Source organism: Miscanthus floridulus, chromosome 17 (assembly GCF_019320115.1).
Source record: "Miscanthus floridulus cultivar M001 chromosome 17, ASM1932011v1, whole genome shotgun sequence".
Lineage (NCBI taxonomy): Eukaryota > Viridiplantae > Streptophyta > Magnoliopsida > Poales > Poaceae > Miscanthus > Miscanthus floridulus.
The window spans coordinates 98,333,433-98,346,197 of NC_089596.1; the positions used below are offsets into that span (position 1 = coordinate 98,333,433).

Here is a 12,765-nt window from a genome sequence, read left to right on the forward strand (position 1 = left end):
TAGCCCGCCTCCTCTGTTAGCGCCATTTTAACCGACACTGATAATAGTTGTTGTAGTCTGCAGACAGCAGTAAGCAACAATATTAAGATGGTGCTTTTTTTTTTTTGGGGGGCAGCCGCAATCTGTAGACGGTTTTATAAGGGCGGTTTTTAGGATGTATTATGTATAGCAGACCACGGCTAGTGCAATTATGAACACGCGTCATGGCAACTAGAATGTACTTCCTCCGTTATAAAACTTTTTAAAATTTAACTAGATTTATAGAAAAAAAGCAACATTTATATCTTTAAATAAGTTTATTATAAAAAGTAGATTCAACGATCTATCTAATAATACTAATTATGTATTATAAATATTAATATTTTATATAGAATTGATCAAACTTAAAAGTGTTTGACTCCTCAGGAAGCGAGAACGACACTTGCTCCGTCCGTCCCAAAACAGATAACTTTTTAACTTTTAGATATCATGTTTGACCTTTTGTCTTATTCAGTTTTATGCAAAATAAATAAGTCATTATTAAAGTATCGGATGAAATAAGTTATAACAAAATAAATGATATTTAAATAAAAAAATTAAATAAGACAAACAATCAAGATGTTTTAAAAGTCAAAACGACCTGTATTTACAAAGAGAATATTTATTTTAGGATGCCAAGCTCTCGATGGCAGCAACAGCTGCTGCTACTTTGGTCCTGGTATAGTTTATTTGGCAAGTTTTTTTCAGATAAGCTGTACAAATAGAGTAAAAACGATGGTCAAAATAAGCTGATCTGATCTAGCTTCTACTTTTTAGTATAAATGGAAGCTGTAGGAATAAGCGTGGTCAGAATAAGTTGCTGAAAAACATAACGTTTGACTGTTGATTTCAGCTTATTTTTGTCATAAGCAGCTTATAAGCTGTACCACACATGCCCTTTCAGAGCTGACACAGTCTACTGTTTATATGCAATAAAAAAAGCAGCAGCAGCTGCTGGCAAAACCAGCAGCCGAACCAGCGGCGGCGAACGTATGTACGGAGTATAGCAGCACCATGCACGGTAGCTATCTCGGTTTGGAACTGCGGTGGTGTTTAAATAAATGGTTAAAGTTTAGAGATATTATATTAGGTGTCATATGGGTATTCGGATACTAATAAAAAAATAAATTACATAATTTGTCACTAATTCACTTGACGAATTTACTAAACCTGATTAATCCTTTCGCAGTCAGCCTCCGCCTCCGGCGCTGGCAATATGCAGCCTGTTCGTTTGACTGTGGCTTGTTGTAAACGATCGTAAATTTTCAGCCGTAACTGTATTTTTCTCTCACACAAACCAGCCAGCAGTACTTCTTCACGAACCAGCAACGATACGAATCAGCCAACCGAACATGCTGATGTTCTTTTGCAGCTCAGCTCCCTCCCTCACCCCCTGCTGCCCATGTTCTCATGCGCTCGACGTCGCAGGAACAGAAACAGATCCATATGGCCACTACACACACAGCAGTGCAGCTCTCACTTGAGTTCACGAAGTCACAGGACACGAGTAATCCTATATGTATATGCCAATCCACATCAAGCACCCGAGATGTGTATATACCTCCGGCCCAAGAGCATCCGCAGTGGATGCATCGATTCAAGAGGAGAGAGAGAGAGAGCAAAGTTGTCAGAACAGAGAAGTCTACTCACCCAAAAGAAAGCACAGTAGGTCCCATGTGTTGAAACGATCTCCCAGCCAATAAGCCCAACGATTTATTGGGCCTTGATCACGTGCCATGATCGAGGCGCTTAACCCTATATGGTTGGTGGGCCCCCGTCGTATTGCGCTATATAAAGTGGTGGAGGCCGGCGGCTCATTGTACGAGGTTCGCCGTGAGCCACTCCGCCCCACCAACAAACCCTAAGTCCGATCTCAACAGGGTGCGCAACCAGCGACGGGAAGCCGCCACCGTCATCACCGTCGGCCTTACTGCACCGCCACTGCATCGCCGGACTTCACCAACTCTTCTCCGACCATCGCTGCCCGTGCGCATAGCTTCACCGACCAAAAGAGATGGCCGGATCCTCCTCGACAGCGCCCTCCGATGGTCTGTACACTCCCATCCACTCTTCTCTCTCTATCACTCTATAGTGCGGTTCATTAGGATTTCTACTTGTTCATCCCAAATACGAAGAACCACCCAACTAGATGCTACTCTAGGTGATCTTTGGATCTAACAATGGTATCAGACGCCTATCTAGTTCGTAGATCTAGATCGGGGACAGAAAAAGAAAAGAGAGAAAGTATGACCGATCCGGATCTGGATCGGAGAAAGAAAAACAAATCGAACCCTAACCCTAGCAGTTCGCGCAGCCTACGGTGTAGATCTAGGGTTTCCGAATCAAAAGCAAAGAAAAACGAATGAAAAGAAAGAGTGGAGTTCGTATTCGATTCGGATCCAATAGAACCCAACCCTAACCCTAAAGATAGGGAGCCTACCTGGGCTTTCCTCACCACCTGCGGCATCGCCACCGCGTGGAAAGGAGACCGTGGCGTCGCTCCCGAACGGCACGCGGGACAGAGCAACGAGCCGCACTGCACCTCGCACGCGCGGTCATGGCAACAGGGCACCACCATGCGGCCCCTCGACGGCGGCATGCTCAGCCTCGGGTGAGCACACACGCCGGCGAGAGGCGTGGGGCGGAGCCCCTCTTCTTCTCCCTTGTCCACCGAGGATGGCTGCTGCTATGGCTGTTTCTCCGAGCGGCGTTGCGCGATGACAGAGAAGGGGAGGGAGATAATGAGCTAGGGTTTAGGGAAGTCACGACAGGATGGGGGTTTTGATTCCCCGCGGCGCGCGCTCGTCCGCTCGATCTAGATGGACGGCACTGATCGAGGCAGGGCGGTGCCGGCGGCTTAGCTAGGCCTCTTTCCCGGCCCAGGCCCAGGTTACGGCCTGGGCGCGGGGAGAAGCGGCGCGCGAGCCAGGCCAAGCACCGCGCTGGGCCGCGTTGGGCTACGATGCCAGAGGCCTTCGGGCCGAAATGGCCATGTGCACAATAAAGTTTTATTCAGTTTTTCTTTTTCCAGAAACTGATTTGATTCATATTTGATGAATTTGAATTGAATTTTGATGATAATTTCTGTACAAAATTTATCCAACGATATTTTTTGTTCAGTAAATAGTAAAGTTGCTTCTAGAAAATATTATCATGAGAATTTTATTCAAAGTTTCCGCTGCGTATTTAAAGTTGTTGTTTTCATTATTAAATTCGAACCAACGGGAGAATTTAATTTTGAAAATAGACATGTTATCAGATTATTATAATATTGTTATTATTCTGACCAACGTTGATTAATGGCAACATTATGATGTTAATATGGTTTTTTTATCATACATTAATTCTATTTCTGCCCAACGGTGGTGTAGAATTATATAAAAGGATAAATTGTATGTTTTAATTTTGATCAACGTTGAAATTAAGGTATGCAATTGTTGTTATTATATTATGTTCTCATTTTAAGGAGAAATTATGTTTTCAGGAGGATACTCCTTGATGGCTTATATCAAAGATATCCCAACTCTCAAAGGAGATAACTACATTGAATGGAAGAAAAAGATCAACTTGGCCTTCATCTTGGCTAAGGTTGACTGGGTAGTCACCACATCGTGTCCCAAAGAACCTGAGGCACTGGTGAGGGAGACTGATGAGACTGATGCTGTATGGCAGAACAAAGAGCGGGACTTTGCTCCCGTAAAGATGCCTTTTGACCTTGAACATAGAAAGTGGGTCACAACCAATAAGAAATATTTGGCTGTGATAAAGAATACAATTGAGCCTGCAATAGTGGGCTCAATTCCAGACTGTGACACGGTCATAGAGTACCTAGAAAGAATAAAGAGTTCGTTCACTGGCTCTTCAAAGACATATGCAACCTAGCTGATCAAGCAGCTAGTGACATAAATGTACTCTGGTGGCGGTAGTGGCATTAGAGAGCACAAACTGAGAATGAGCAATTTGACATCTAAGCTCAAACCAATGGATTTGGCTCTCAAGGATGAGTTTCTTATTCATTTGATTTTTGCTTCTTTGCCAAAAGAATTTGACATTTTTGTTGTTAATTACAACATACAGCCCGAGAAATGAGATTTGGAAAAGCTCATAGCTATGTGTGTGTAGGAGGAGGAAAGAATAAAAGTTTCACAGGGTGGTACTATCAACTACCTAAAAGATAATAACAAAAAGAACTATAATAACAGCTCTTCCTCCAAGTCACCTGGAAAGGGTCCCATGCAACAGTTTTAGAACAAGCAATTCCTAGTTGATAAAGATCAATGTCTTCATTGTAAGGGCAGGGGACATTACAAGCAAAATTGTCCTGATTTCCTAAAGATGATTATAAAAAAGAAAGGTGAGAACATTGTTATGTTCATAAATGAATCCTTGTATGTCAAGTTTTCAAAATCTACTTGGTGGATTGATTCAGGTGCAACTATTCATATTGCTAATTCTTTATAGGGATTTCGTTCGATGAGAACTTTGCAAAGAAGCGAAAGTTTTATTAAAGTCGCAAATGGAGTACAAGCAGATGTTGAGGCCGTTGATGATCTTTCGCTAGAGCTTGCTGATGGCTTCATACTTTTTCTTAGAGATGTTCTGTATGTACCTTCTTTGCAAAGAAACTTGATTAGTGTTTCAAAGTTGGACCACGATGGTTATGATTGCCATTTTGAAAATGGCAAATGTCAGATATTATTTAATAATAGATGTATTGGTCTTGCCTTCCGACAAGACGAGCTTTATTTGTTATCACTTCATGAAAATATGAATTCCATATGTGATGTGAATGAGAATATATCCTCATCGAACAATGCAAACAGAAAACGAAAGAGAACTCCTAATGTATCGTCGAAATTATGGCACTATCGTTTAGGCCATATTTCGAGGGGGAGAATAGAGAAACTAGTTAAGAATAAAATTCTTCCTCCACTAGAGTTCTCTGACTTAGAGCAATGTGTAGAATGTATTAAAGGAAAGTATGTAAAAAAATTAAAAAGGATGCCAAATGAAGCACATGAATTTTAGAGATAATTCACACAGACATATGTGGTCCTTTTCCTGTAAAAAATGTGGATGGTTATGATTCATTCATAACATTCACAGACGATTACTCTTGTTTTGGCTACATTTATCCAATTAAAGAAAGAACAGAAGCGTTGGATAAATTCAAAATATTTAAGGCAAAAGTTAAAAATCAGCATGATTTAAAGATTAAGATAGTCAGGTCTAACCATGGGGGAGAGTACTACGATCGGCATACCCCATATGGACAAGTTCCTGGACCTTTTGCAAGGTTCTTACAGGAGAATGGTATAGTCGCCCAGTATTCAACACCGGACGAACCTCAGCAGAATGAAGTAGCTGAAAGGCATAACCGTACCCTGATGGATATAGTGAGTAGTATGATTAGTTACTCCACCTTACCATTGAGCCTGTGGATGGAGGCGTTAAAAACCGCCATTCATATTCTCAATAGAGTACCAAGTAAGTCGGTGCCCAAAACACCATATTAGTTGTGGACAGGAAGAGTACCCTCACTAAACCACTTACATGTGTGGAGGAGTCCTGCTGAAGCTAAAGTATTTAACCCAAACATTAAAAAGTTAGATCCCAAAACAGTAAGTTGCCATTTCATTGGCTACCCAGAAAAGTCAAAAGGTTTTCGTTTCTACTATCCAGATAGACATACAAAGTTTATGGAAACGAGACACACTGTCTTCCTAGAGGATGAAATGATGAGGGGGAGCATGGTAGCTCGAGAAATTGATCTTGAGGAGAAATGGGTGTATGCACCCACTCCAATAGTTTAGGAGTCATTTTTCGAGCTACCTGCTGCTGCTACACCTACAATGCAAGATGTTGTGGTGCCAGCACCTGTTGTTATTCCTCCTATGGCAACAACAAATGAGGATGAGGAACCCATGGTTTAGAATCCTATAGAACCTATTGCCACACATGAGGGGGAGCAACAACAGCCTCAAACAGTAAATGTGTCAAATGTGGAGGCCCTTAGAAGATCTCAAAGAGTTAGAAGATTAGCTATTTCTGATGATTATGAAATTTATAATACTGAAGAGTTTCATATGGAGGGTGATCCCACCTCATATGAAGAAGCCATGAGAAGCAAACACTCATCAAAGTGGTTGAAAGCTATGAAAGATGAAATGGAATCTATGAGTTCAAATGGTGTTTGGGATTTAGAACAAATTCCTAAAGGAGCCAAAACAGTAGGCTGTAAATGGGTCTACAAAATAAAATATGACTCCAGAGGGAATATAGAAAGGTTTAAAGCGTGACTTATGGCGAAAGGTTTTACACAAATAGAGGGGATAGATTATAATGAGATATTTTCTCCAGTCTCATGTAAGGATTCTCTCATAATTATAATGGCATTAGTGGCACATTATGATTTAGAATTATATCAGATGGACGTAAAGACGACATTCCTAAATGGAGATTTAGAGGAAAATGTTTACATGGCACAACCAAAAAATTTTGTTGTAGAAGGAAAGGAAAGAATGGGTTGCCGCCTAAAGAAATCCATTTATAGATTGAAGCAAGCTTTAAGATAGTGGAACTTGAAGTTTGACAGAACAATAAAGAATTTTAGGTTTAAAGAGAATGTTGAGGACAATTGCATTTATGCAAAGTTTAAGAATGGGAGATTTATTTTCCTCGTTCTGTATGTGGATGACATTCTACTTGTTAGTAGTGATGTGAGTCTGCTGCATGAGACAAAGAAGTTTTTATCCTCAAAGTTTGACATGAAAGACCTTGGTGAAGCATCATATGTTTTGGGCATAGAAATTCATCGAGATAGAAGAAAGGGGGTATTAGGACTGTCACAAAAGGCATACATAGAAAAAGTATTAAAGAAATTCAGTATGCATAAATGTAGTCCATCGCCTGCTCCTATAGTCAAGGACAACAGATATAGGGATTTTCAATACCCCAGGAACCAGTACGAGCTCGATCAAATGAAAGCGGTTCCATATGCTTCAGCTGTCAGAAGCTTACAGTATGCTCAAGTATGTACGCGCCCTGACTTAGCTTTTGTTACCGGGTTGCTTAGCAGATTTCAGAGTAATCTAGGAATGGAACACTGGAAATTAGTAAAGAAAGTCTTGCGATATTTGCAAGGTACGAAAGGCCTCATGTTGACGTATAGAAGATCAGAATCTCTCCAATTAGTGGGGTACTCGGATTCTGATTATGCGAGAGATGATAGAAAATCCACGTCAGGATATGTATTCACTCTCGCAAGAGGAGCTATTTTATGGAAAAGCTCAAAACAAACTATCACTACATCGTCCACAATGTATGCTAAGTTTGTAGCGTGTTATGAGGCAACGGGGCAGGTGAACTGGGTGAAGAAGTTCATACCCGGTTTGAAAGTGGTTGACGACATCAATAGACCATTGAAGTTATGCTGCGATAATAATCCAGCAGTGCAGTATGTTCACAACATTAGGTCAAGTGGTGCTGCCAAACACATTGACATAAAGTGTTGTGTTGTGAAGGATAGAGTCCGGGATCAAATGATAAGTCTTGAGCATATAAGTACCGAAAAGATGCTCGTGGATCCGCTTACAAAAGACTTACCACCCAACGTATTCAGAGAATATGTAGCCGGCATGGGTTTAAGGGAAAGCCTATGATACCTGGACTATAAATGGCCCAAAAGTTAAAGAATCTATTTCAGATCAGAGACGTGCATTGTAGCTGTTAAATCTATCGGCGGTTGACCGTGACGATGAAACATGCTCTATGCATCATCTGTGAAGAAATGAGTAAGGAGAAAAGGATTAAAGTTTAAAGATAAAAATAATAGTATGGGATCAAGGGGGAGAATGTTGGAATGATCTTCCAGCCAATAAGCCCAACGGCCTATTGGGCCTTGGTCACGCGCCATGATCGGGGGCGCCCAACCCTACATGGTTGGTGGGCCCCCGTCGCACTGCGCTATATAAAGTGGTGGGGGCCGGCGGCTCATTGTACGAGATTCGCCGTGAGCCACTCCGCCCCACCAATAAACCCTAAGTCCGATCTCAACAGGGTGCGTAGCCAGCGACGGGAAGCCACCACCGTCATCACTGTCGGCCTTACTGCACCGCCACTACATCGCCGGACTTCACCAACTCTTCTCCGACCATCGCTGCCCGTGCGCAGAGCTTCACCGACCGAAAGAGATGGCAGGATCCAGCGTCCTCCGATGGTCTGTACACTCCCATCCACTCTCCTCTCTCTCTATCACTCTATAGTGCGGTTCATTAGGATTTCTACTTGTTCATCCTAAATACAAAGAACCACCCGACTAGATGCTACTCTAGGTGATCTTTGGATCTGACACCATGCAGTAATAAAAAACGTATTTCTCTCTCCACAGCCTAGCCTAATGGCCTTGTTTTCTCACCCAGCCGATAGCAAAGTCTGTACTTTCCTCTTTTGAAACTGTTCTTTATTCAACAAGAGTCGACTAACAATCTTGCATCGGTTCATTTTCTCTCTCCTTCATGAGTCGCCAGCTGCAGCGGTTGAGTGGATTCATGGGGACGCCACATCAGCCAATGAGTCGGTTTGCCAAGTCCACTGAAGAAGCCCTTCGGTGCTTCACCTAGTAGCAGGCTAGCTGCGTGCAGCTACCCACTGAATCCCATCACACACAAGCCGCCTGGAAGTTCATGTACCTGAGCTGAACTTGGGATGTGATTGGAATGTTTCATGCATAGAGCAATACAGGAAGACCAACTTTCTCTGTGTACGTGTTGCATACGTGCATGCATCTGCTGCACAAGACTCTGTTTGACATTTGCAGCTACGCAAGCATACAGTCAGATGTACCAAGATGTAAAAGAATAAAGGGTTGTCGTCCAAATATACACACTGGGAACCCGGATGTGTATATGTACAGCCTGTTCGCTTGCATACAGTCAGATGTACCAAGATGTAAAAGAATAAAGGGTTGTCGTCCAAATATACACACTGGGAACCCGGATGTGTATATGTACAGCCTGTTCGCTTGTTGATTTCAGTCAAGACTTATCAGCCAGCTAATAATATTTTTTTCTTACAACAAACCAGCATCAGTCAGGCTTATCAGCCCAGAAATCAATCAGCGAACAGGCCGGTAGTCTCTAGTACAATTGCTTTTTTTTTCCGTTGAACATGCAGGATAAATGCATGTCATTGTATGAAATGGAAAAAAATCCCCTGAATTGTTTCAAAAGAAAAAGACCAAACTGTTGCATGCAAGGCACCTAGGAGCTGTGGACAATGAAGATTGGCAAGCGATGTGGACACATGCGGCAAACATTTGTATGATTGTATCAGTGACACTCCGCCTCTTGTAACTTGTCATTGGACATATGCCAAAAGTCCGAGATGATGATCCAATCATCGTATTGGTTTGGTGAACTCATTCTAGATGGGGGTGATGGCGCGATGTTGATGTATCATGAGCCCATACCTCAATTTTAGTGGAATGACTTCATCTCTCATACTAGCACTAATTATTAGCTTGTGAGAAATGAGGTGGTGGTGGATCAACATATTCCATTTAACAAACGAAACAAAAAAAAACTAAAGAGTGAGATAGTGGCGGACTACTTATTTCCACAGACCAAACACCCTCTCTAAATGAGCAATAGATCCAAAAAACTAAAGAGTGAGATGGTGATGGATTACTTGATTCCACAAACCATCCCCCCTCCCCCCCTCCCTAAACGAGCAATAGATCCAACCTAGGTGTGGATCCTCTTCCTCGTTTAAGAAAGATGCTACGTTATAGATGAATTGTTCAATTCAATGCAGACGGAAGAAAAACAAAGACCTACGATAACCTAAGCCTAACTTAGTTGGTTATCTTTCTTATGGTGGAACTTAAAAAATCACGTAAGTTTTCGGCTTAACACGAGTACTCTATTTTTTAAAATTTATTTTCAAGATTTAGAGACTTTTCCCTGTGTGCCATTATAAAAGATTATAATCCCCTGTGTGTCCCTGAAAAAATTCAGCGGTCTTCAGCGCCACTACTCCAACTTTTTCGTGTCATTCATGCCACTTCCGTCAGTTTGGGCTCTAACGCCGTTAAACTGCAGGAGTGAAAAGACGAAAATGCCCTTAAGTTCAAATATGTTATTAATTTTTTTTGAGCATCTTAACGACTTCAAATGAAAAAACTCAAAACTAGAAAGTTGTAGATCTCGTCGAGATCTATAATTTTCATATAATTTTTTTTTCATTTAATTTCGCAAAAAAAAATGATTTGATATGATTAATATATCTTAGAAAAATCATATTATTTTTTTTGCGAAATTAAATGAAAAAAAATTTATATGAAAATTATAGATCTCGACGAGATATACAACTTTCTAGTTTTGAGTTTTTTCATTTGAAGTCGTTAAGATGCTCAAAAAAAATTAATAACATATTTGAACTTAAGGGCATTTTTGTCTTTTCACTCCTGCAGTTTAACGGCGTTAGAGCCCAAACTGACGAAAGTGGCATGAATGACACGAAAAAGTTGGAGTAGTGGCGCTGAAGACCGCTGAATTTTTTCAGGGGCACATAAGGGATTACGATCTTTTATAATGACACACAGGGAAAAGTCTCCAAGATTTAATGGCGCTATTCTTTTAGTGCCACACGACGTACCCATGAACAATGAGAAGACCATATATGTAACGGCTATGTTTGACTGTGAATTGCCAAAAAAAAAAAAACTACTGATAAGACTGGTCAAATATTCTAAATAGCAGCTATTGCTGGCATTTAAGTATGGAGGAAGAACAGCTGGTTTACATCATCTATTCCACCCATCCATACTACACTAAACCCCGATCATTTAAAGCAGTGAAACCTCACTAGCTTGTAGCGCTAGCAGCCACAAGAGCTTGCCATCAGTTACAAGTTGGGTTACTTGCACACCCGGCCCTTCTTGTCCTACTCCATCGATCTAACATGACTCAACCACTGCACCTACACCATTTTCAGTTGCAATTCTTGCTTCTTCCCTGATCACACGGCTCATGCCCCTGTGGCCTTTAGTTTGTTTGTCTTCAGACGGCTTCAAGCTCGTCTCCGGGGCCACCGCGTGCTGTGAGGCTCTTCAGGACGCTGTCGGCGTCGGCAGCGGACGGGTCGGCGACGGCCACCTCGTTCTTCTTCTTGGTGTACTCGCCGTAGAGGTAGGAGGCGAGGCCCCAGGCGCAGAGCGCGGTGGCGATGCCCTTCTCGGAGCCGAACGGGTCACCGAACACCACGACGCCGCCCAGCACGTTCGCGGTGAGCACGGCGGCCATGCACACACCGCTGTGGAGCGACGAGGTCAGGTAGATCACACCGGCCGTGCCCATGAAGCACGCCTGCCACGTCAGCACGAGCGTCAGCACCACGACCCAGTACAACGCCGTGGAGCCCTCCCAGCGCGCCACATCATCGTCGGCCCCTCCCGCAGCCGCCAGCCCGACCGCGGCCACAGCCGTGGCCATGGCCTGCATCGCCACCTGCACCTCCACGGCCAGGATGAACCCGCCGGACACCGCCTTGCGGTACAGGAGCTCCATGACGGGCAGGTACGCGGCGAACAGCCCCGCCGCGCCCAGCGTGACCACGTACCCGACGAAGTAGTGCGCCGCGTTGCCCCCCTCGGGGTTCTCGCCGGAGTCCCCCGAGCGGAGCGCCAGGAGCACGGAGCTGATGGTCAGGAGGACGACAGCATTGAGGTTGACGAAGGTGAGCGGGTGGCGGACGATGATGGCGGCCAGCACGAGCGTGAACGCCAGCTGCGTCGACAGCAGCAGCGACGACGTCGACACCGGCAGGAACGACGTGCTGTACGAGAAGAGCAGGTTGTTGGCACCCATGAGCGCGCCGATGACGAGGCATACCGTGAGGAACCGCCTTGAGAACCACGTGAACGGGCGCGGCGCGGCGGCCGGGCGGCCGGCGAAGAACACGGAGATGACCAGCAGCGGGAAGCCCGCCGACTGCACCAGCGTCACCACCCACCGGTTGCACCCGCCGTGCGCGAAGTAGAACCTGGACAGCAGGCTCGACGCGACGGACCCCACCAGCAGCGCGACGTAGTTCGCCGTTAGGAGCAGAAGCCGGCGGCGCGACGCCGAAGCCGTCGGACCGGCGATGGCTCCACCCGCGGCTGTTGCCATTGTCGCAGACGACTCGTCGAGGAGGAGGATCGGGTGGCGGCGGTGGGCGACGTCGCGGCTGCGCGTGGATTTTGCGCGATGATGAGAGGAGATAGATTGTCGAGGTAGGGTATTGGGGGAATATATAGATAGGACCGATATGCCCTTTCCTTGTAATTGAATTGTAAGCAATTTTTTCCCCGAGCACGAGACTTGCGATATTGGATTTTCAGTTATCTTTTTTCTTTTGCGTAAAAAAAAGGAAATAATGCACTACTCCCTCCATGCCAAAAATACATGACGTTTTTGGCTTTTATAGACATCTTGTTTGACTATATTCGTCTTATTTTCATTTTTGTATAAATGTTATTTATTTTGTTATGGCTTATTTTATCATTGGAGATAATTTAATAATGACTGATTTATTTTATTATTTGCACAAAAAATGGAATAAGACAAATGGTCAAAGATGATATCTAAAAGTAAAAAAACATCATCTACTTTGGGACTGAGGGAGTAGTTGTTAGACAAGTTTCTTTCTAATATAATTATGAATTTATATTCAGATGCCATGAGTTCACTTACACAAGAAGGATCA

At 43.6% G+C, this 12,765-nt stretch overlaps 1 protein-coding gene across 1 annotated transcript; it reads right to left on the reverse strand.

The window, feature by feature from the left end:
* Window positions 1–10,692: 10,692 nt before the first annotated feature.
* On the reverse strand, window positions 10,693–12,284 carry LOC136518657 (probable purine permease 4). Its single transcript, XM_066512329.1, has one exon. It carries the CDS (start codon window positions 12,186–12,188, stop codon window positions 11,079–11,081), a length of 1,110 nt encoding a protein of 369 aa, XP_066368426.1. The 5' UTR covers window positions 12,189–12,284; the 3' UTR covers window positions 10,693–11,078.
* Between the last annotated feature and the right edge of the window lie 481 nt (window positions 12,285–12,765).

Excerpts from the sequence above, each read along its gene's own strand:
- LOC136518657 (XM_066512329.1), bottom strand. The coding sequence starts at position 12,188 with ATGGCAACAGCCGCGGGTGGAGCCATCGCCGGTCCGACGGCTTCGGCG.